Source organism: Gorilla gorilla, chromosome 14 (assembly GCF_029281585.2).
Source record: "Gorilla gorilla gorilla isolate KB3781 chromosome 14, NHGRI_mGorGor1-v2.1_pri, whole genome shotgun sequence".
Lineage (NCBI taxonomy): Eukaryota > Metazoa > Chordata > Mammalia > Primates > Hominidae > Gorilla > Gorilla gorilla.
Genome location: NC_073238.2, coordinates 90,540,876 through 90,564,928, shown reverse-complemented (window position 1 = coordinate 90,564,928; position 24,053 = coordinate 90,540,876). Strand labels below are relative to the sequence as shown.

Below are 24,053 nucleotides of genomic sequence, written 5' to 3'. Positions count from 1 at the left end.
CATTTTTTGCTTTATAGATATTCTAAGCTCACTGTTGTCTTCTCCTTTTATCATGGGGTTAGTAAAAGATTTTATTCAAATGATCCAACAATTCATCACTCTCACCATGCAAATATATTGTATCCAAAAACATAACTTTATCAAAAATAAACTTCCTTATTAAAATGTTTCAGTAAACACATCCAGACTGTGGCATAGTTTTGAAGGTATACACCATGTCAAAATTTGTCAAAGTATACACTTTAAATATATGCAGTTTATTACATCAATTATACCTTAGTAAAGCTACTGGATAAAACATAACATCAAAAAAGGCCACATACTGAAATATGGCTAAAAGGCCTGAGGTCAGGCACATACACCTAAGAAAAAGACGACCCACTCGTTAAATGCATCAGCAAGTTTATTTACAAATGCAATTGAACAGAAAGGCTCACCAGTTTCTGAAGAAGACTTCTAGTATACAAACCATGGTTATTTTTCATTAATGAAAATAAGCAGCTTTCTATTGGGAATTACTTAGCAACATTTCTGGTAAAGAAAATAGAGCTCCCTTCATCAAGCAAATAAAGGTACATTAACTGCATTTTTAAAAATCAGAATAATAGGTAGAAGGAAGGATACAGAAAGCACATTTGGGGATAGATTTTAATGAAATTTTCCATATGGTTCTGCATTAATTTAGAATACATTACAATAAACAGAGCAAATGCAATTATGTATTTATATTAACTATTTCAAATAATGTTTAAGAACCTTTTTTAAAAAAACAATAAAATACCCTCTTCAAAACACCACTAACTAGAAAGTCAAACTAGATCATTATCTGCCTCAAAAGTATTCTTAGGTTCTTATTTTTTCCCTTGTGCTCTCAAGATGCTGAATTCAACAGGTAAATACTGCACTTTTCCCCACACACAATTACCTTATAAATAAACAACAAAAATACTGGTTCTACCAAGACTACAATGCTTCTATGTAATCTAAAGAGGCAAAAAAGTTATTCTTTTTTTTAAAAAAAAAAAAGCAAAAAAGACATACAACACATATTTATAGATCTACACGAGCAGCAACCACCTCTTCTTCTATCTGCAACAGTGCTTTCGTATGGAGGCTTACATCACATGGCGGTTGGCCGTCCAGCTGATCGGGCAAGGAGAAAAGAAAGAAAAGTGCTTAGATTCAGAAACGTGAATATTGCCACCTGGGATACATAGCAGTCATCACTCAGAAAGTGGCCCAATGAGGTAGAAAGAGTAACCTGTCACTCACTCTTAGGATAAAGCTAGGCAAGTCTCAGTGTCTCGTCTCTGGAATTCTTTATTTGTAAAAATGGAGTAAAAATGAACTGCTCACAATAGAAATAAATTACACTCAACTCTCTATTATTTGTTTTGGAGGAGAGAAAAGGCATGGGCAATTTTACAATGATGATTCCAGAAATCATTTCTATTTGGCTTTGGAATTTGATGAGAGAGAGAAAAACACACACACATACACACACCCCCCACCAGTACATGCCCAGCCTTGACTTTCTCCAACCTCAGTGTCAGCATCCAGGAAAGGACTGGACAGCTGCAGCAGGAAGGCTCAGAACCCACGGACAGATAAAAGAGAGTTGACTGGGCTTAAACCATTTCCAAAGCACTCTTCACATAGGGGCCATATAAATACCTCAGAGTTCAAAAGCAAATGGTTTTGCTGATACCACTTGTAACACCCTTTCACAATAAGGAAGAAACACATGTTACCAGCATCAAGGTTTAAAATATAAAACAGCAGTAATACTTGTCTTGCTGTAGCTATACACAACACACAACCTAGTTATGCTAGCCTACCTTTTATAACACACAAACACATGCTTAGATGCAAAGTAGCATTTGAAGTTTTTTGAAAAACTCATTTTTTCCAAAAATGACACTGAAACACCATAGTTAATACTTTCCTTTTAAAATTATATATTGACATATATTAACATAAAGCATAAACTGACTTATTTTATATTACATAGAACAATATTTTTTAAAGTTGGTCATATTCTAAATCACATAATCAAAGCCCATTGTTAAATAATAGAAGTTGATGAAGGACCAATCTTTAGTCAAGAAACAAATCCTACATAGAAGATTCATTTAAGTGTTTTGGTTTGTTTGTATTCTTGAGTCATTAAAGGTCTCTGTGGACTCTGGGCAGATGACACAAGACACCATCCTGACTTTTGGACACTGTTCCTCTCCATTCCTTGGTCCTACAACCTACTCCTGTGTAGCTGGAACCCTGAACAGTGACCAATTCACTATACACACTCTTTGAAGGGAACACACTACAATTCTTGAAACCTGGAATCCTATGGCAGTGAACTTGGAGGGGAGCTCGCTGCAGGTTCAGGGAAATGCATGGGAACCCGTGGCCTCCTTAAAAGGCAAGAAATTTTCTCTCTGATTTGCTGTCTTACATTTGAATCTGAGATAGCAGTCGTTGCAGTACAGTTGGTGGTTTCTGATCCTGACTTCAGCTCCTGAGGAAGAAGCTCCGAGGTCACACTCGCAGGCAACACACTGGGGAACAAAAAAAACATCCACAATCAGTCAGCTCAAGAAAGCTTGGGGCCCTCCTGGGGGTGGGGGGGAAATGAGCAGAATGCTACTTCTAAGCTCTTAGATACATTTCAGCAAAGAAAAAAAAAGGCCGAAAGATGATTAGTAGATTAAAATCAAGCCCGCCAGATAAGACGTTAAAGAATTCATAAAGCCAATATTAAGAGCCAAGATGACCAGTCTAAATATACTCCCCAAAAATAGAAATAATTTGCTGATTGACTTAAAGAAATTTAGTTTTTATCCTCCCAGAGGAATGGCAGGTAAGGCCCCCCATGAAAGAAGTGGCCAGAGTGAATGAAGGCTGGGCCCTGGCACTCCACCCTGGGGTGGGCCGCTCCCGGTGTCCCTGCTGCACTAGCTTAGCAAGTGTTCCCACACAGCGCCTCACTTCAAGGCTGGATATTTCGATTCCACGTGCCCAAACTCTAATTATCTTGACTCATTCTGCTCTGCCTAGGAACAGCCCAAGCCAGCAATGGACAGGCTTAAACAAGCTGTGGTCTGCGGGCCTCCAGGATCAACAACCAGAATCTTTCTCTGGCCCAATGCAAGTTCAAGAATCAAACAGATATGTCTTTAGAGACAGAGATTACAAAAACAAACAATTACAGCCTTAGTTCCTTCTTATGTGTGAAAACCTATCAGGTATAAACAGGCTGTGCAATTATAAAAATAGCTACAATGGTAATGGTTTTCCTTACATGTTCTTCCTACTCAAAGCTAGGCTTTCAGACACTGTGATAACTGTATGTGTCCTTGCCCTTAACAACACTAGTAGGTTATTTGTAAATTATATTTCAAGTATGCCTCTGACAGCATCTTAGAGAAAGCAACTTATGTACTGTAAATGTATAGAATTCTAACAGATTAGAAATAGAAAATGCAAAATTTTTCCAGATTTAAGTTTTAAAACAAGGTTCAAGATTTGAGAACTAGGGAGGAGCAAGCAATTTGTGACTCAAATGCAGCACAGATTGACGAATACAGCACCTAGCTTGTTAGTGGCACATCTACACCCAGCGGCTCAAAGAAGCCATGCGCTCTCCAAGCAAAGCTTTGCAGGCCTGCAAGCTGTTTGTCTCAGTCTCACCTTAAAACAATGCAAATGATAACAAAGACCCAGGGACTCGATGATCATGGCGGCTCCTTTGCCCAGAATGTTATTGCAGTAGGAGCATATGCGCTTCCCACTGACTGACCTAGATGCAGAACAAGAATGGAATGGAGGCTTTCACCTGGGCAGCTCAAGATTCTTCTTTAAAAGTCACACTCTGCTATTAACATTGATAATAATTTAAGAAAAGCTCTATACATACATCTGTGGGAGAATAACTTTTACCAGCCAACTAAAGAGTGCCTTGATTATACTCTAACCTTGAACCATCTCCATGGCAGCTCTGAGACCCTTGACACCTATTCACATAAATGAGCAATTTCAGTGTAATTAGTCCATCCTGCAGTTTCCGATACTATCTTCCTTTGATCACATCTGTACTCAGCAATAGTCACCCCTCATCTCATCCACCTACATCTTCTTGCCAGTTAAACCAAAGCACACAATGCTGCTCATGTCCTCCTACCCCCTCAGAGCACCAAAAGGGTGGCCCCAGCTTTCTTCAAGAGGCTTTGCAAGTCCTCTACGACCTATTTTTCTCAGACTTATTTTTCGCCCTCTTTCTTGGTCACCCAGTTTTCTAGTTACAGAGAAATGTCAGTGCTTTCCTGACTGTGCCTCTGACTTACAGGATTGTCTCTGCAGGGAAGGAAATGAAAAGTACTTGACAGCTGCCATGGACAGAGGGAAGGAGGATTTCTACTCTACTTTTGTATACAGGTCTTTTCTCCTCTCCCAGTTGGTAAGGCGGCACCCGTTCTTCCACATCTCTGCACCCCCACAGCATGAGCACGGCGCTTAAGAGGACCACCTCCTGGATCAGGACCTTCTTAGGTCAGAAAAGCCCTCAGCCCCTCCCTCTGCTCTCCCAGAGTGGGTCTCTCCATCAGTAAATGGGTCCCCCCTCTTCTGCCTTCCTGTCATCCCATAGACTGCACCTCCCCACCGTACCCAAATTTACCCTAAATCTTCACCTCTGTTCTCTCAATTCAAACTCATTGATACACACTTTATATCCTGGTACATGTAAAATTATTTTGGATTTATACAAAACATGTTTTCTCATGAAAGTCTTATCTGATGGCTTTAAAAAGTCTTAATATTAATCAATGTGTTTCTACTTTGAAATATTCCATTTGTGATGGAAAGGAGTATATGCCAACAGCACTTTCTTGGGGTGAGGAGAGCAGCACTGCCCCATATACTTACATGAGGCATGAAAGATCTGTGGAGAAGCTATCCAGACCTAAAAACCCAAGCAGGGCTGATATCTGAGCTTCACTCCACATAAAAACATAACACCCTATCATAACATATACACTTCCCACACCATATTCCCCAACAAATCCAGCTGATGTAGCCTCAACAAAATGTGGGCAAACAGAACACCCAAGCAATTATTTTGGCAATCAAAAACCCCCAAAGCAAGATCTATCCGACTTCACATTTCTTTAATCCAGCTAGTCAGAAGTCCCCCAGACGATGGAGCATGCCCGGAAAAGCATTGTAATGCTCTTCTTTTACACTCAGTTCCTGTGAGTTTGTATGACACTGTCATGAAAATAGTCAGCTATTTGACAATACTGATTTCACTCAGAAATTTGAGAAGCATTCGTGAGCTGCTATATGTTTTCATGATTCCACACTGAGAAGTATTCTGGTATGTCTTACATCCAAGACACTGACCACAAGCACAGGCAAATGAGACGGTGGCAACAAGTAAACACCTTCAAAGTCTCCAGTGGCTTCACAAGACATCTAGAAATGCTACTAGAGTTGCATGGAACGGTATTAAGCAAGCCTTCATTGATTTCATACTAGAATACCAAATTTGACACATTCAAAAGGGCTTCTTTTTCTTCTTCATTGGAAAACTTGGACAGGATTTGGGGGATATTTTAATGAAAAAATACCCAAGACTAAGAGAAGAAAGAGAAACAGCAAGGGCCTCACCTGTTACGCAGCTGAGAGCCTGACTGTGAAGCTGAAGGGGAATGGCTTCTCGGGGTGGGGGACTGTGTGGTGGCCACACCTGTGGTGGAGGTCTTCACGGAGCCAGCTGAAGGCGGGGGCACGCTGGAGGAGGGGTTCCGCATGTAGGCACGGTTTGATGTGGACACCAGCTGAGGTGGTGGGCGACTAAAGTCTTGCACGGAGGAAGAAGCATAGAATCCTGTGGGCTGATTGAGCCAAGGAGGCTGTCTCCAAGAATTGGATCGGGGGGAGTCCAGGTTATCTAAAGATTCGCCTCTGAAACACAAAAAAGACTCATCAAAATAATGTGACATGTTCAACTAGAAATCTATTTAATTCATCATTCCATTCATTAAAAATCCATTTTTATATTTTATATGTGGATATTAATCTAAGTATTCTAGTTACATATACAGATGTTCCTTGATGTATGATGATGGGGTTATGTCTCAATAAACCCATCATAAGTTGAAAATACTGTAAGTCAAAAATATTTTTACTTCACCTAAACTACCATACATTGTAACTAAGCCTAATCCACCTCAATCATGCTCAGAACACTTACCTTAGCCTACAGTTGGGCAAAATCAAGCAACACAAAGCCTATTTTACAACAGTGTCAAGTATACAATTTACTGAATACCGTACTGGAAGTCAACAACAGACTGGTCATACAGGTACTCAAAGTACAGTTTCCACAAACGCTTATCACTTTCACATCACTGTAAAGTCAAAAATCTTAAGTCGAACCACTGAAAGTTGAGAACCACCTGTAAAATTACCTTTAACAAGTAAAGTTGACCTTCATCATCAGTGGCATCATGTTTCATAGTCAATCACCCTTCTTTTTTTTAACCTGTTTTCTTTCCAACTTTTATTTTAGGTTTAGGGGATACACGTGCAGGTTTGTTACATGGGTCAAGTGAGTGTCATGGTGGTTTGGTGTACAGATTAGTTCATCACCCAGGTAATATGTGGACTGCCAGAGAGGTAGTTTTTCGATCCTCAACCTCCCACACTCCACCCTCAAGTTGGCCGTGGGTGTCTACTGTTTCCTTCGTTGTATCCATATGTACTCAATGTTTAGCTCCTGCTTACAAGTGAGAACACCTTCGTTTATTTTTATTTTTATTTACTCGGTGATTAGGTAAAACAATAAATACCAACCACAGAAGAAATGCACTAAGAAAAATATTTTTAAAATAAGAGCTAATACTCTACTAAGTCTAAGAAGATTGATACTTATCCTTTAAATCTTCAACAGTTTAGACATAGCAAATATAAAGCCTTTTAAAAATTCAAAGAAATACATTTTAAGAGCTTAAATATGACAAGCATTAGGTTAGATACCTTCACAAAAATATTAAACTTATTGAATCTTCATAACACTAAGATTTTTTTTTTAACCTCACAGAAGTGAGCTTGTCATAGGAAAAGCCAGTCGATGGTGGCACTGGCTTTCAAACCCAAGTCCTCTAAAACAACCCAGACCATGCCTCCTGTGAAGGTCTCATTTATGTAGCACCTGAATCTCTAAATTTAGCAACTGTTTAATGTCCACATTATAAAAGCATTTATCAGCCACTTCCCTTAAAGTACATATTCTTTTAAAATCAGATTTAGCTCCCAAATGGATTTAAATACAACTTTTGCAAAATCACTCTTAAAATTCGTGTACTAACATTAGTACTACCTACAAAAATGAACTCAAAATTATGAGAATTCGTCTACCTGGTCACATTTATTTTTATTGCCTTCAAAACTTTATCGTATCCCAAGCTTGAAATTTTTCTTTTAAATTTTCACATTATAAAAGTGATACATTATCATAAGGAGAAAGACTGAAGCTGCAGAGAAAGACATCTGAGGGAGAAGAAAAGTCCTTCCTGTCTCACGACTCACCTGCCCTAACCCGCAGAGGTATCCACCATTACTTGTGTGTCCTTCCAGACCTTTTCTCACATATGCAAGCACACATTTACATATACATACAAATTTACATATGTAAGTATAGATGTGTCTATATACATATGCAATGTGTTTGTGTTTAACAGTCTTAAACAAATGGATTATTCCACAACACAGTTTTCAATAACTTCTTTTCCATTTAATATGTATTATCTTAGAACTATCGTCATTCTGCTCATATGATAGACTGTACTTCAGTGGCCTCCAGTGAACCATGCCTTTTGGTATCCACGCCCTTGTGTAGTCCCCTCCCACTGACTCTGGGGTGAGTCACATGACTAATTTGGCCAATGGGGCATCAGCAAACATGATGCACATGGCAGCTTGATAAGCACTTGCTTATTAGGCATTGCCTTGGTGCGAGCTTTTCCTCTTTGAATCCAGGTCCCATGCCATGGGGTAGCCCAAAAAACTACGCGGAGAGGCCCATATGCAGAACACAGGCCCCTCAACTAGTAGCTCTGGCCAAGCTCTCAGTGAAGCCTCTACAGCTAAAGGGGACAGCAAATTACAGCCTACTACCAAGATAGACACAGCTCATGAGCTGAAACTTTTTTCACATTTTCAAAGAGTCTTAAAAAAAAAAGAATGTGTGACAGAAACCTATGTGGCCTGTAAACCCTAAATTATTTACTCTCTAGTCCTTATACATAAAAGCTTACCAATCCCTACTGTAAATGACTACAGCTGCTCAAGTGTCCCAGCCAACATCATGCAAATAACTGCCCAGTCAATCTTCAGGACTGTGAGAGATTGTGAGTTACTGTCTTAACTCACTAAATTTGGAGGTGGCATATTATGTAGCAACACTTTTCTTTCATTCTTCAATAGTCATATAGTGTTCTGTCTTATCAGTATGCCACTGTTTATTGAATAACTACTGAGTATCTCCTTACTAGCAGACATTGTGATTTTCTTTTCTTTTGCCATTAATGAATAATGTGTAAGTGTACATCCTTGAATGTACCTTTGCATATTTATCCAAATATATCCAGAAGATAGAGTGCTAGAAACTACATTGCTCAGAGGGTCAGATATATGAACTTTTGCTTAATACATACCGAAAAACTGTCCAACCAAGTGGAAAGAAGAATTCCTATTTCCATATACAATTGTCAATACTAAATTTAATCAATTTTAACTCTTTACAAATCCAGTGAGCAAAAGAGATACATTATTGTTTTAGGACTAGTATTGATGTTTTATGTTTATTGGCTTTGTGTTTCTTTTTCCCACGAACTATCTGTTCATATCCCTTTGTCTTTTTTTTTTTTTTATACAGAGTCTCTTGCTCCGTCATCCAGGCTGGAGTGCAGTGGCAAGATCTCAGCTCACTGCAACCTCTGCCTCACGGGTTCCAGTGATTCTCCTGCCTCAGCCTCCTGGGTAGCTGGGATTACAGGCACACATCTATTTTTTATAGAGTTGGTAGGGATAATTTTCTGATTTTTACTAAGTTATTAATATATTGACATAATTAGCTCTTTCTCTGTGATACGTCACAAATAAATTCCCCAGTCTGTCAGATAAGAAAATACTGAATCAGAGTAGCTGCATTCATTTACTCAAGATACATCTTTTAAAATGTTCCTCACTCATTTCCAATTAATATCTATATCTTTATCTCCTTAAAGTTATAAAAATTAGGTTTATCACTTTGTGAATCCAATTGTCATGATTCCAATCTAATCATTATCTCATTAGAAATATAAAAATATGAAACTTCTATTTGTTGAAGTTCAGCAGCCAAGAAAGTTCTAAGAGCAGTGTGCATTATTTAAGCATCTGAACCTCACTTCAGAATGCCCCATCCAGATTTGCAATCTATTAACCATGTGATTTTGTCAGTGTCTTGCCTGCTTGAGCCAAAGTTCCTTCATAGTAAAAAAAAAAAAAAGAAAAAAAAACCAGCCAGAATTATTATCCCTACCTCAATATGTTTTCCTCAGATTAGATGAGGTCATGTAAACTGACACATAATAGTGCCCAGAGCGTTCGCTCTATGTTCCTTTCATCTCTTCTGTCCAAAGCACCAGGATGTCTACAAATTAAATATCTGCCTCACAGTAAAGACAAGAAACCAATTCCTAAGATGTCTCGCACCTTCTCATGATCCCAGGAAGACTAACAGGCTCTTTGTTGACACTGGCACTGCGCTGTCGGATCCAGCTGTTGTCATTGTGAAGGGGTGTTCTCTTCCTCATTTCCTGAAGGATTTGTTGCCTCTCCAATTCTGCTCCTGATGGTACTTGTTCTTTCTTGGATCTCCTCTGTGAAGAGGTCGTGTTCCCAATTCGGTCTAAATATTTATTGTTTCCTAAATTAAAAACAAATCAAAAGCTTTGGGATTAGTACCTTTTAAAAGTGACAGTGATGATTGACATCACTAGTGATCAGGGAAATGCAAATCAAAACCATAATGTGATACCACCTTACTCCTGCAAGAATGGCCATAATCAACAACTCAAAAAATAACAGATGTTGGTGTGAATGCAGGGAAAAGGGAGCACTCCTACACTGCTGGTGGGAACGTAAACTAGTACAACCACTACGGAAATCAGTGTGTAGCTTCCTGAAAGAACTATAAGTAGGTCTACCATTTGATCCAGCAATCCCACTACTGGGTATCCACCCAGGAGGAAAAGATGTCATTATATGAAAAAGATACTTGCTCGCCCATGTTTATAGCAGCACAATTCGCAAGGCAAAAATGTGGAACCAACCCAAATGCCCATCAATCAATGAATGGATAAAGAGAACAAGATATATATATATACTGGGTATCCACCCAGGAGGAAAAGATGCCATTATATGAAAAAGATACTTGCTCACTCATGTTTATAGCAGCACAATTCGCAATGCAAAAATGTGGAACCAACCCAAATGCCCATCAATCAATGAGTGGATAAAGAGAATGTGAGATATATAGATAGATAGATAGATAGATAGATAGATAGATAGATAGATAGATAGATAGATAGACATCATATGGAATACTACTCAGCCATAAAAAGGAATGAATTAATGGCATTTGCAGCAACCTGGATGAGATTGGAGACAATTATTCTAAGTGAAGTAACTCAGGAATGGAAAACCAAACATCGTATGTTCTCACTTATAAGTGGGAACTAGGCTATGAGGATGCAAAAGCATAAAAATGACACAATGGACTTTGTGGACTCAGCAGGAAAGGGTGGGAAGGGGGTGAGGGACAAAAGACTACAAATTCAGCTCAGTGTATACTTCTCGAGAGATGGGTGCACCAAAATCTCACAAATCACCACTAAAGAACTTACTCATGTAACCAAATACCACCTATTCCCCAAAAACCTATGGAAATAAAAAAATTTAAAAATAAAAAATACAAATACAAAATGACAGAGGAGAGATGGAGTTGATGTAACAAAGAAATAAAGTGTATTTGAAATTGCAGCCTCAATAAATAAATAAATAAATAAATAAATAAATAAATAAATAGTGACTGGATAAATCGCCCATGGCACTGCAGCTTAAAATGTGGCACTGTGCACGTGTGCTAACATTATCAGTTCTCAGTGAGGGTGCTGCATGAGAACATAAAGTAACTGTCTCCTACTCCAGAAAGTCCAGTTCCACAGCCAGAGCCACACCACAGAACACACTTGGGAAAATGAAAAAGGCTGCCCAAAAAGGCAACAATCAGTACTGGTTTCAGTATTACTCAGTTACAAAGTGCTCATCTAGACATAGTTTTTCTTCCACTCTTCCTTTCCTAAATTAAATCAATCAAGAACATGCTCAAACGCTTGCTGTAACAACTCTAAAAGGAAACAGGGAGTTTTCTTCTCTCAAAAAATATATACTCCCCCTGGGGAGAGAGGACATAAACGCACATATCTCTGGCTGACATGACCCAAGTGTGCATGGTATAAGTGACAACCAAAATTGTAAGAATAAGAGCACATTCAATCACGGAAATGGCTTTTGTGAACAGGAAAAATATTCAAGCAATCCAAATAATCATCCATAAATGTTACCAGACTTGCTTCTACTCTAAGAAACTGACAGAACTATAATTTGAATGTTGAATTTATTCATGACAATTAAGTCAGGTTTTATCGTGAGGACTCTGTCTCTTGGATTTGGCGATTAGTTTCTGATTGGGGTAAAACACCCACAACTTTGACGTATTATTCCCACCTTAATCTGGATTAGGAAATAGCGTCTAAGGATTTATTTTCTTTCTCTACATTTATTGCTACTGCCATTCTTTCAAAATTTATTGTTTGTCTATGCCTTGGTTCATCTTCCACTAAGCAATGAGCAAGACCAAAGGTTTCTTATACAACTATACTTACATTTGTGTACATAAAAAGCTTATCAATTTGGTCAGACTTTAAAGAAATGTTGCCTTTTTTTTTTTTTGAGACAGAGTCTGCTCTGTCACCCAGGCTGGAGTGCAGTGGAGCGATCTCGGCTCACTGCAAACTCTGCCTCCCGGGTTCAAGCAATTCTCCTGCCTTATCCTCCTGAGTAGCTGGGATTACAGGCACATGCCACCACGCCTGGCTAATTTTTGTATTTTTAGTAGAGATGGGGTTTCACCATGTTGGTCAGGCTGGTTGGATTACAGGCGTGAGCCACCGCACCTGGCCTCTTTTTAAAGTGTCATTTTGGTATAACCAAGTTTTTAAATCAAATATTTAATGACTTCCACTGCCTGCTACCCAAGAGCTTGCAATGAGTTAATAAAGGGGGGAAAACATATATACAAAATAATCCGATTAATGACACAAGCCACAAATATTAACAAGATTATTCCGGAGATTCACAGTTACAGTTACTGACAGGTCTTGTGTTTATGTTCAGGAGAGATAATATAATCGCTGCAGGTTAAAAATATTTCATGGAATACTGAAGTACTTAAAACTGTAATTTTAATGGTGGCTAAAGGCAAGTTCAGGGGAGAAGAAATGGAAAATACAAATAGGGAAAGGTAAGAGCAGAGGAACCAGATCAGAAAGTACGTGATAAATTGGGAACTGAGAAAGATAATAATGTGGTTATAGTTACGGACCCATTAACAGAAAAATAGCAAGATCAGCTGGAAAGTTAAACTAGAACCAGATAAAAAAGGTCCTAACTGCTCAAAGAAAGGGATAATCATAGAACTGTGAATCCTAATAAAAACTGTAAGTTCTATAAGCTTTAACCAGAGGTTAAACTAGCTGCCACCAGACTATCTGGCCTGTAGATAGGTTGTTTTGCTCACAGGGCATTTTAGTTTTTTAAAAAAATCTCTTGTCAGCACATGAAAGATAACACATGAAAACAGATTTTTTTTTTTTTTTTTTTTTTTTTTTTTACTTTTCTGTTACAACAGGAAGAGTAGGCAGAGGGTTGCCTTCTCCAGCATGGCAATGATAGGCTGGAGCTGGGCAGTGGCTATCCAACATGATGGGCATGTTGACCTCAGCCCCACCTGGACCTTCATTCATTCATGTAAATGACCAGCCACCTGCTTATGCAAATCCTGATATGCAAACCCTGCTTAAAATGGTAATTACCGCTTAGGGTTTTTTTTCATAGTTACATAATTTCTGCTATATGCATTCTTCAGAAACATATTTTATACTAACAATGTCAAGTCCAAATTGTTTTTGCACAATTACTGAAGTCATAATTTTTGATTTTTTGACATTTTGGCATTTACATGTATAATTCAAATTAGTATGCAATTTTTAAATCCTCCAGTATTTCATAGAAATCTTTTCTGTACTATTTCTTCAGCTGCAAGATAAAATCTACTATACACAGCTGCATCAGCATCACTTTGCAAAATTCCCACATATTTCATTAGCAATTTAAAAACCATTTTAATCTCCCAGTATTTTTCAATATAAAATAAAGCCAAAAGTAAACACAAGATAGTTGTTTTGCAGTTTTTATATACAGAGGTTAAAACACTAAGTATTTTAATTAAGTAATCTTAATGAATCTGAAATATCTTGACCTTAAAAATACTTCTCATAACATGATACCATAAATAAGCAACTCTGAAGGAGTTTGGGGGAAAATATCGCATTTACCATTTTTATTTGTGGAGTAATCATCCAGTTCAGTAGCAGATCTGGATTTATTCCTAAAACACAGAACACAATACATTAAATATGTCTCATTAATAACCTCCTTTATATTTATGAAGTAAAAACACCGAAGAGATTGCTTTTTAAAGCAGTTGATTTATTTTGTGTGTCTGCTGAGAGCAATTATGTTTAAACCAAGAAATTTTTCATCTTTCACAAACTCACAGAAAACCTTGATATCCTTAAAAAAGAGAAGAGTGAAATGCTGGAAATAGAGACAAACACATGACAGTACTTCTCCAGTTTGTATGATGATGAAGACTATAATTTATTGATCAATTGTTGTCGATGTTCACCCTGGTCCAGATCTCAGTCCTACCAGGCTTACAAACCGTCTGCCATCAGTTCACCTACAGTCAGACTGTCCCACTTCCCCCACACTCCCCAGGGTTATCATGTCAACTTCTTGGGCATTAGGGTGCCACTGACTACTGTGGAACATTCATTTACCAAATGCCATCTTAGTGTTCCAAAGAGGTACTAAAGCATACAGCACAGTCAACTTCTGGAAACGCCTTAAGTTTGTACCAATAAAATTTAGGTGTATAAATCAACACATGCTAATCTCATTCCCATTCTGCTAGACACACTGAACTTGGCAAATAATAGTGGTGGCCGGGCATGGTGGCTCACTCCTGCAATCCCAGCACTTTGGGAGGCTGAGGCGGGCGAATCACTTGAGGTCAGGAGTTTGAAGCCAGCCTGGCCAACATGGTGAAACCCCGTCTCTACAAAGATACAAAAACAAGCTAGACGTGGTGGCATGCACCCGTAGTCTCAGTTACTTGGGAGGCTGAAGTGGGAGAATCACTTGAACCCAGGAGGCGGAGGTTGCAGTGAGCTGAGATCACCCCACTGCACTCCTGCCTGGGCGACAGAGCGAGACTACGTCTCAAAAAAAAAAAAGAAAAAAAGAAAAGAAAAGAAAAAGAAAATAATAGTAGTAATGACAATATATAATATACATTATAATATGTAATATTATACTTATGTACATATATGTATATATTACATATGTGTAAATCCAATAATTTATAATACATAATGTATCATAAGTGGTAGACAGCTGCACTTGTGAATAATTTCACTTGTATCTACATGAAGAAAACACTTATTACCAAATGTCTAGCCACACTCCTTGATGCCTCTAGGGCATGCTTTATCTGGACTGCCTGCAGGTATTCATATTTTCCAGGCTTCCTTAAGTTTCCTTTCTCTGCATTTTAATTATTTTCCCCAAGGTCATGAGCTATATAAATAAAGCTTTTGTAAATATGTAAGTAAATCCATAACTTTTAAAAGGAGATAAACATTTTAATGATTTACAGTTACCCAGAGAGATTATAAACAAGGTCATCTATCACTAGATTTTTCTTTAGCTTATTGTCAGCCCATTACTACCTGCTTGTCCCTTTCCTTTTCCCCTTTTATTCTGAGCCCTACTCAGTCATCCCGGCTGCTTGTAGATACAAGTCTTTCCTTATATCTAATAAGTAAGACAAAAGGAGAAATTTCAGCTCTGAAAACACAAGGTAATGGCCCTACCCTAGATATTTGTTTGACAGACTGTTTAGAAGTCCTTAGTGATTTCAAAACTGCAAAGCATTTCAAAAATTGCTTTAAAACATTAAAACAATGTTTTAGGAAATTTTAAGATACATGTAACTTTCCAGATATCTGAAATTTTATCTTTATTCCCCAAAACTGACCAGTAGTTCTAACCAAACTGCCTAAGAGAAAGGTCACTATTCCCATTTCAGATGTCCATACATAACCCTTTGGGGAGTAATGTGAAGCCATTATTCATAACCTTTTTAAAATGAAGATTACGTTGGATTACAGAAAATTGACACAGTTCTTTCCCGGCCGTGTCCATTCCCCTTGCAATGTGATTCCTACCATAAAGAGGCAGTGTTCTTCTCTTCTCCACGACCTGTGACTGTGACTTTAGACAACTTAAACCTCAAGATGCCTTGCAGATTTCCTCTCTTTAATTCTCTTTCCCCTGCCTCACCACCACGTATACATAAGACCTTCCTGGCTCAGCGGATATCAAAAGGCACATGACCCAGTTGTTCTCACGGCCCCAGCTGACAGCCAGCCAACCCCCAAAAGCAGAGCTGCCTAGTTAATAGGTAGCAGATACATGAGCAAGCCCAGTCAACTAAAAGGCTGCCCAAGGGAGATCAGCCTAACATGCTGACCATAAAATCGTAAGCTAATTCATTAAGTTCACGAATAGTTGTTACACAGCAAAAGCTAACTGATACAAAGATCAACCAACAATTCCTCTTTATACCCCACAAATGACAAAGGGCTAAAGTAGTTCTACAAATCATCGATGCAAGCTCTGGAATATTATCTGAAGCCAATTATCATCAATGAAATTACAATAACATGCTCTACATACCTGTCACCAGGAAGAAAACCTGAAGATGCTTCTTCTGTCTTTGGTATATCATAGGAATCAACAGGCCTAAAAGATAGAAAAAGATTTTGTTGTCAAAATATTAGACTTTAAGCCCTTCCCTGAGTTTAAGACAAGGGTATCAAAATAATGTCATTCTAGCCTCTTTATGCAAATGGTCTTTGGGTTAAAAACTAAACATACAAAGGTATTTCAATGAATAACCACAGAAAATAGACCCACTATTGCCAACAGACATTTGCAAGCCATTCATTCTACAAATACATACTGAGTCCCCACCATATTCCAGTACCACTCTAAGAATGGGCTATAGAAGTACACAAAACAAACTTACTGACTTTATAGCACTTACATCTTACTGCAGCAGGCAGGCTAACAGATAAACAAATAAATGCATAATATAAAATAAGAATATACAGAGAGAAAGAGTGAGAAGGGGCCTGTATTTTAAATCAGGTATTCTAGAAAAGTCTAAGGAGGTGATGTTTGAGCAGAAACTAGAAGAAAATGAGAACACAAGACACACAAACGTTTGATGACTTCTCCAAGCAGATGGACTAGAAAATACAAAAGTCCTTGGGTATTTTCAAGGAAGAAACAGGAGGCCAGTGGGGCTGGAACAGAGTGAGTAAGGGGAAGAGTAGAGGTACTACAAGGTAATGTAGCTCATGGCAGCCTTCTAGGCCTTGGCAAGGATGCTGGATGGGGTTCTGATGTGACAGGAAGTGACTTGGAGTATTCTGGGTGGGGAAGCAAGATGACATGGCAGGGTTTATGATTTAAAGGTTCTCTTTGGTGGCTTGTATTCACTTCTGTGGAGAATGGGTGGTAGGAAACAGGAAGAGCAAGCGGGTGCCTTTGAAGTGGGGAATGAATACAGCTAAGCCTTTGTACCCTCTGGCTGTGGGGACAGACCTCCTGTACTGGTATATTCTGACTGATGTTTCCTGCTCTATCTCTGCCTGGCGCTTCTGCTCCTCCGCAGGATGCTTCTGCTCCTCAGCCTCAGCCTGAAGCCGCTTCTGCTCTTGCTGTTCCTGAAGCTGTTGCTCCCATTTCCTCTCTCTCTCAATAACAAGCTGATCCTGCAGCTTCTTTCCTTGGTCCTCATGAACAACTTCCTCTTGTGGCTGTCTCCTCTCCTCTTCTCCTGCTCGGGTTCCTTCCCTGTCTGAAGACTTGGACCCTTCACTCCAGGTAGCTTCCCAGGTGGCAAGAGAGGGCTCCCGTGTGGTCAGAGACATGCTGTTTGAGCTTAGGACCATCAGTTCCTAGGTGACCAGTGAAAAAAGAAATCCATCTAAATCTGTTTATTTCTGTAATTTCATATAGACACATATATATTCAGTTTTAGATGCTACTAACTATAGTCGGCCCAGGACTCCACTCAAAAAACATGTTAAGAGTTTTACCACTAAAGAAGCTACACATGAGTGAATGAAATGTAACTCAGAAGAGGAAGATGCACTGAAGTTCTATTAACATAATTTGTTAATGATGTACTATACTAGGAGAAAGGCTGCAACATCCAAGCAAAATTCTAACAAATCAGAGCTCATTGTATTTTTCAAAGAGCTACACAGGTGAACATATGGTCAAAGGTGGAGAAAAATGAACTGTCTCCTGCTTCTCAGCTAATCTCACCAACAAGGTAAAGAGAAGAAAAACTAAACAGGCATGTTCTAACACTACCTCATCCAAGTACTTGGAATTCTCTCTCTCTGCCTCCTGTTTGGCCCTTTGCCACTCTTTCCTCAGTTTCTCCTGCTCACGTTGATATTTTTCCTATAAGAAAATACGACATATATTAATCCAATAGATTAACTCTTCACATTAGGAATCTTCTTTATTAACACTTTTATGATCTCTAAACCTTCAACCTCAAACCTTTAAAGACCATGATTTATTTTCATAAGCCAATCAGATTTTAGTCCCTATAGTAGAAAAGAGCATATACTGAATTAAAAATGCAGACACTGGGGTAAAAAGGTAGACACTGAGAATTAAACCCCCATCCACCCTTTACCATGGCTCTAATTCATTAAAGCCTCTAGCAAACTGTAAGGGGGGCTGAATTACTCTGCAATGGACCCAGCAAACAGTTTATGGGAACCAAGTCATCACAAAGTCTGTGCACTTCACACCCCCTAAGTGAGTGCCCTTCATACTCTACAAAAACACACATGGGGGTTAATAAATAATGATTTTTAAAGGATGACTCTGGAAATCTTCAAAATGGAAAAGTAATTGTTTTATGGAAAATGTACTGTGTGCAAAAATATTTGTTAGTTGTGAGATTGTTGAGTTTAAAATTAGTTTCTCAATACTGGTTGACAGACTGAAGAAAAGCGGTGAAATCCAACCTAGTTTCTACCCGTCCACGTGAGCCAGAGCTACCTGCAGTAGGCGGTCCTGCTCCTTCTGCCACCTCTCCTGCCGCTTCCGCTCCTCCTCTTGATCCCACACCCAGCGACTCGGGGCACTGATGGTTGGAACTGGAAGCTAATCAGTTATCAGAGAAGAGATGCAAATAGAGAACAACATAACTTCATTAAGTCATCTACTGAACCACTTTTGCACACATAAATTATTCATATCACAGTTTGCTTAAACTGTACCAAGGGAGAGCTGGCTTTGAATTTTAAAATAAGTTTTTCAACTTGGAAGGATAACTCTCTGATAAATTCTTATGCAACCTAAAATCATGGTAAGCATGCTACGGTGTACTAATTCAGTCCCACCAAGTTCACCTTATTCCAAATGACAAATGAATGCTACTTACATCAGGAACCACCGAATCAGAGCTTCCTGTGTTGCAGCACATGGGCAAGGAAGAAAAATATACAATGTAAGTCTTCATTTCTATGAAATAATTCCTTTCAGAAACTTCTATCATTAGCTGTCTCTATGCCAGTATACTAAGTGACAATGTTTTTTTAAACAATAGTCAGTAAATCCTTTTTTCTCCAGGTGTAACAGTTCCACCTGTTACTCATCTTTCAAATTCAAAGTTAGTAAAAGGAAGATACAGATGCCAAAATAAACCCTAGCTCTAGGTATTAGAGTAGGATCAATGGATATTTCTGAAGAAGCTTCAGGGTTCTTTTATTAATAAACTGGGCAGCATCTCATAGTTTGGCCTAACAGGAAAAAAAAAAAAAGAATTTCAAAGTTACAACATCTACCAAATCCCAATTTTTTACTTGCCACTACTCAGTTACAACATGACAGCTGCAAGTCACATTTTTCCAGCCTTCTTACTAATGAGCCACTTTCGTAAGCAAGTCACCACAACAAACATCTTCAAGAAACATTTCCTTTTTCTACTCCTATTGCTTGAAACACACGTATTCAAACTTCATATGTAAACTTATGGGTACAGTCTTATTCTTTTTATTCTTAGGGGACCTACGTAAGTATACCTTTACATAGAACAATGATTATTTAAAAAGTAAAACTTCAGAAAATACACTATGATACAGTACTTTTAAATGTTCTTGAAACCTCAGCTGTCAAATAAATTATTCACATACAGTTTTTTAAAGAAAATTGCTTTGAGACCTAGAAAAATACTCTTCCCTAGAATAGCCTGTTGAAGAAAAATGGGAGAAAATTAGAACAGAGAAGGAAGAGAAATTGTTTTATTTTAGCAAGTGTTAGGAAGGAGTATCATACTGTTTCAATTAAATAGCCATAGAAAAACAGGAATTTTATTTTAAAATATAAATCAAAAACACTAAGGATACTGACACAAATAGACTTGCATAGCTGGTAAGATATTTCTGTTTATGGTCCAAAAGAGACCTTAATCCAAAGGAATGATATTAGGTGATTAACACAAAATACACAAACCCAATAAGTACTGTGTTATAAGGCACGTTTGTAAACGTGTTAATAGCTTAAAAGTAAGAAACAGTAACATTTTAGATGGCAACAGCACAATATCCTCTGACCATTGCATCTCAAATGTTGACTATTACTTTTAAGTTCTTAGTAGCAAAACAGAGCTTGAACGGCATTCATGTGACAGAGCATTAGGCAAACGTGACACGGGAGCAAATGTCACATGCACAGCACATTGTGAGGCAGCCCTGCCCAACTACACCAACACGGAGAATCTCAAAACGCACCTGTTCTCAGATGCAACCAAAATGTATTTACTTTGAATTTACTTCAAAGTCAACAGAGCAGTCAAATCAACACTCCAAAGCCACCATCCCATAGCAAAAATAACTCTTCTTTATTAACAGTGTTTTCCACAACCAAAAACAAGTCAGGTTTTTAAAAACTTGGCCAATTGCATGTTGGTGTAATCTAATATTATGCAATTTGTAGGAAGCAGTAAGGCTTAAATGAAATTCCTCATTTCTTACTGTTACCCAGTGGAAACAAGTGTGTGTTTAAGAGCATCTCCCTTTTTTTTTTTTTTTTTTTTTACAAAGTTAAAAAAAAAAAAAGTAAAATGTTTAGAGGTATACAAAGAACACACAAAGACCCATTACCACAGAGGTAGACCCATGAACTGTAAGAAAAGCCTGATGACCCTAGGGAAAGAATGGAAATGGGTTATGTCGCTTGGTCATAATGACAGACAAATTGAAGAGGCTCAGTGCCCAGCACCACAGACCATGAGGAAGAGTGGAGAGGGAGAACAATTCCATGAAAGTGCATGAATTGTTAGCTTTGTGGTTTACCTTGTTCAAAAAATTGTGATCGCCTTTTTAAGTTTTTCAAAGAAATGGATTCAGATGCTAGTTGAAAAAAAAATAAACACTATGTCATTCATTTTTATTTCTCACCACTGGTAAATTAAACGATACTTGATATACCTTTCCAATCTGTAGCAATATTATTTTAAAAGATCACAAAACTAATAGCCATAGAAGATATAGATTATTTCAAGGCACAGGGACACACAATTTTAGTAGCCTACATTACATTCAAATTAGTAGAAGGAATGAATATTTTTATTAATAAACTTTAGCATATAGCATGATAATTTCACAGCTATGAAAAGCCAAAGTATCATCTTCCATGCTAGATCACGCCGTTTTAGGGAAAAGGAAATCAATATTTTTTGCTTAGGTTAAACAATCCATAATCTTGTCTACTACCTGGAAAACTGTCTATAACAAACAGTTTTCACAACATTTATGAATAAGAAGTGAAAAGTAATGGGGAAGAAAACAAAACAAAATGATACCCAAAGAAAGATCAAAGAAAACAAAATACTAAAGTTACGACCACCTTCTAACTAGAATTTTTTGACCTAGTTTTCAAGATCTGGTAGCTACTAATATTAAGTAAAAGCAAATGGAGTTCCACCAAGAAAACAAAAGAAAAACATTCTGACTTCTCCCATAGATCTGTCACAAGACTATGGCATAAAATGTACCTATGATTATTACTTGATACTAGTTAGTGCTTACTTATCTAAACAAAACCTTCCAATGACAGGGCCCATGTATAGTCCCCTAGTTGTCATAGAGCTAGATGTCTGATCACCTATCTCACCTGAGTCACTGCGGAATAGGACCCAGTGCTTTACATGTAACATCACAGAGAAAACTAAGCAAAGTTTGCTTTAAAAACTCCTTTGATAAAGAATGCAACTGAAAACAAAATATAGTCACTTCTGTCTATCAGAAATGAAATACAAAATTAAATAATCGATGAGGAAAGGGAAATTTATATATTTAGGTTGGCTTTAAGAAAATGTATTATAAACTATCGAATGTAGATTTAAAGCCACCAAAGCACTGTGAAAACCCAGTCCCATTCTTGGCAGTCTAGGTTCATGGCAGAAGAGGTCTCGTCTTCTTTGGGTTTCTTCCCCTGCCTACATGACCGGATCTATTCTTATTTTTCTGTGCCCAAGGAATAGCACACGATGTATGCTAGCTAAATTATTTCTGGATGGGCAGAAGAAGAAAGATGGAGATAACTCCAAAATTTCCCTAGATATTTTGCCTTCTTTGTCATTACAAATGGGTACATCTGCTAATGACTTTATTGCCACTGGCATTTTCCTCTTACAGCTAACTGCCTCCAAGCTTGTCCCTTTCACAACAATAAAGAAGAAAGGAAACTTCATTCATAGTTTCATGCTTAACTAAGATTCCCATTGCCAGCATACCATAGCAAGAAAGCTGACGGCCTCAGGAAGAACCAGTCTTTCTTATTTGACTTAGGCACGCAGGCACTCAAAGCTCCGGAACATGCTGCCAAAGCTTTGTTTGCAGTGCCTGAACTATTCAGCACTGGAACTGAACGACCTTCCACCTGGCTGCAATTGGATCTGCGTGCTAACCTTTTAGTTTCAACTTGCAGTGGATCCCTTTTTCTTTCACTCACAGATATTAATTTTTATAACAGCAGAACTTGAGTGCTATGTCTTTTCCTGTATTATAAATGTAAGTTATAATGGTGATATTTACCTTTTGATTCAAAAGCATTGCTTTCATCATGAATTCCATTGATTTCTTTGGATTCAATATTCTGGAAAGGGTAAAAATGCTAGTTAATATTCTCTCCAGTTGGACTTTGGCCTTAAATAATGCATTTCGCATTAGTGAAATATATATTTTAACAAGATGAGTTTCTCGGGATATTGATGCATTCCTTACAGCCTTTTACATGTAGTAGAAATTTAAGTTTTTTCATTATACTTCAATATTTGTGGCAGAATTAATGACCAGCTGCAGGCATGGATGATTTTAAGTTTAATCAATCATTAATTTTCCAAGAAATAAAATCAGCTAGATAATCATTAGTCTATTTGGCTTACATTTATGAGTACACAAAACAGTCATATAGGATTCTCAAACACTTAAACATTTCTTATACAATATAGTAAGAACTCCTTATTAAATAAAAGAGTTACCTTGAGATGATAACACAATCTAAGGAGTGAGTATAAGTGCATAATATTTAGTTGAAATTTAAATTTAATTATTAATTTAAATGAACAATTTGTATCATAAATAGAAACCACATGACTTCAAAGTCTATAGGAAAAAGTATTGCTCTGATACTTAGAAAAATTTCTACATTATATTTTTGATCAAATTAATGAAACTGATTATCTCTTAACCACATATGTAAGTCTACCCATCAAATTCACCTACACAAAAAACTAAAAATGCTTCATGAAGTTTTACATTACACCCAACTATTACCTTTATTTGCCAGTAAAGACTAAGGAACGCATAAAGAAGTTACAGTTTATAATTGTATGTAATTGCTACTTCATGCTCACAAAGATCTGAGAGGTGGGTCTAATGATGAAAGATTGGTGGAAAACACCTGCAAAACAACATTATGGGATCTTTTGATTTTACCATTATATAACTCACAACTATTCTATGAGGAATGCCTATGATTTTCAAAAATATATTTTACTGTATCTCTTTACTATAATTAACATTATTCAATCATTTACATTTTAAAGGTAGTATCAAAATTGTACAAACAAAAGAAATTATTTTCTTCCATACACAATTCTAACAGCTGCTTTACTCCACACCAGTACTTCCTACTTCTCCAAATACTCACAGAACTCTGAAGGCTTTCGGAGAAATCAGTTGTTACAGATAGATTTGAAGATTTTTCTGAGTTGTAAATTCCAGATGTTGCATCAATCCACTTTGTTTCAGGTGAACCTATAATTTTGGTAGCCATACTGGTGAGATTGAGGGTTTTATGCCGTATAAATGGCAGGGAAGGCTGGTCTTTGCCCCAGTCTGATTGGCACATGAAGATCAAATGAGTACACATAGATGTTGAAGTGGAAAGAATAAAGTCATTGAATGCACATATATATAAAAAAAATCTACATATACAAG

The 24,053-nt window shown here is 37.7% G+C and overlaps 1 protein-coding gene across 50 annotated transcripts in view; it reads right to left on the bottom strand.

The window, feature by feature from the left end:
- Positions 1-385: 385 nt before the first annotated feature.
- Positions 386-24,053, bottom strand: part of LMO7 (LIM domain 7) — a 222,114-nt gene continuing 198,446 nt past the window's right edge. For 3 of the 50 annotated variants that reach the window (XM_063697422.1, XM_063697414.1, XM_063697423.1), the window contains 14 exons: positions 23,764-23,951; positions 22,647-22,707; positions 20,904-20,960; positions 20,712-20,753; positions 18,992-19,017; positions 18,607-18,711; positions 17,902-17,994; positions 17,104-17,480; positions 16,192-16,257; positions 13,725-13,777; positions 9,760-9,973; positions 5,668-5,964; positions 3,691-3,799; positions 386-2,558 (listed from right to left, as the gene is read on the bottom strand). In XM_063697422.1, the coding sequence (XP_063553492.1) occupies positions 2,385-2,558; positions 3,691-3,799; positions 5,668-5,964; positions 9,760-9,973; positions 13,725-13,777; positions 16,192-16,257; positions 17,104-17,480; positions 17,902-17,994; positions 18,607-18,711; positions 18,992-19,017; positions 20,712-20,753; positions 20,904-20,960; positions 22,647-22,707; positions 23,764-23,951 (1,862 nt within the window). In that variant the 3' untranslated portion in view covers positions 386-2,384. The remainder of the gene's footprint in view (positions 2,559-3,690; positions 3,800-5,667; positions 5,965-9,759; positions 9,974-13,724; positions 13,778-16,191; positions 16,258-17,103; positions 17,481-17,901; positions 17,995-18,606; positions 18,712-18,991; positions 19,018-20,711; positions 20,754-20,903; positions 20,961-22,646; positions 22,708-23,763; positions 23,952-24,053) is intronic. The other 47 variants (XM_063697428.1, XM_063697432.1, XM_055360496.1 and 44 more) reach the window with 25 other exon arrangements.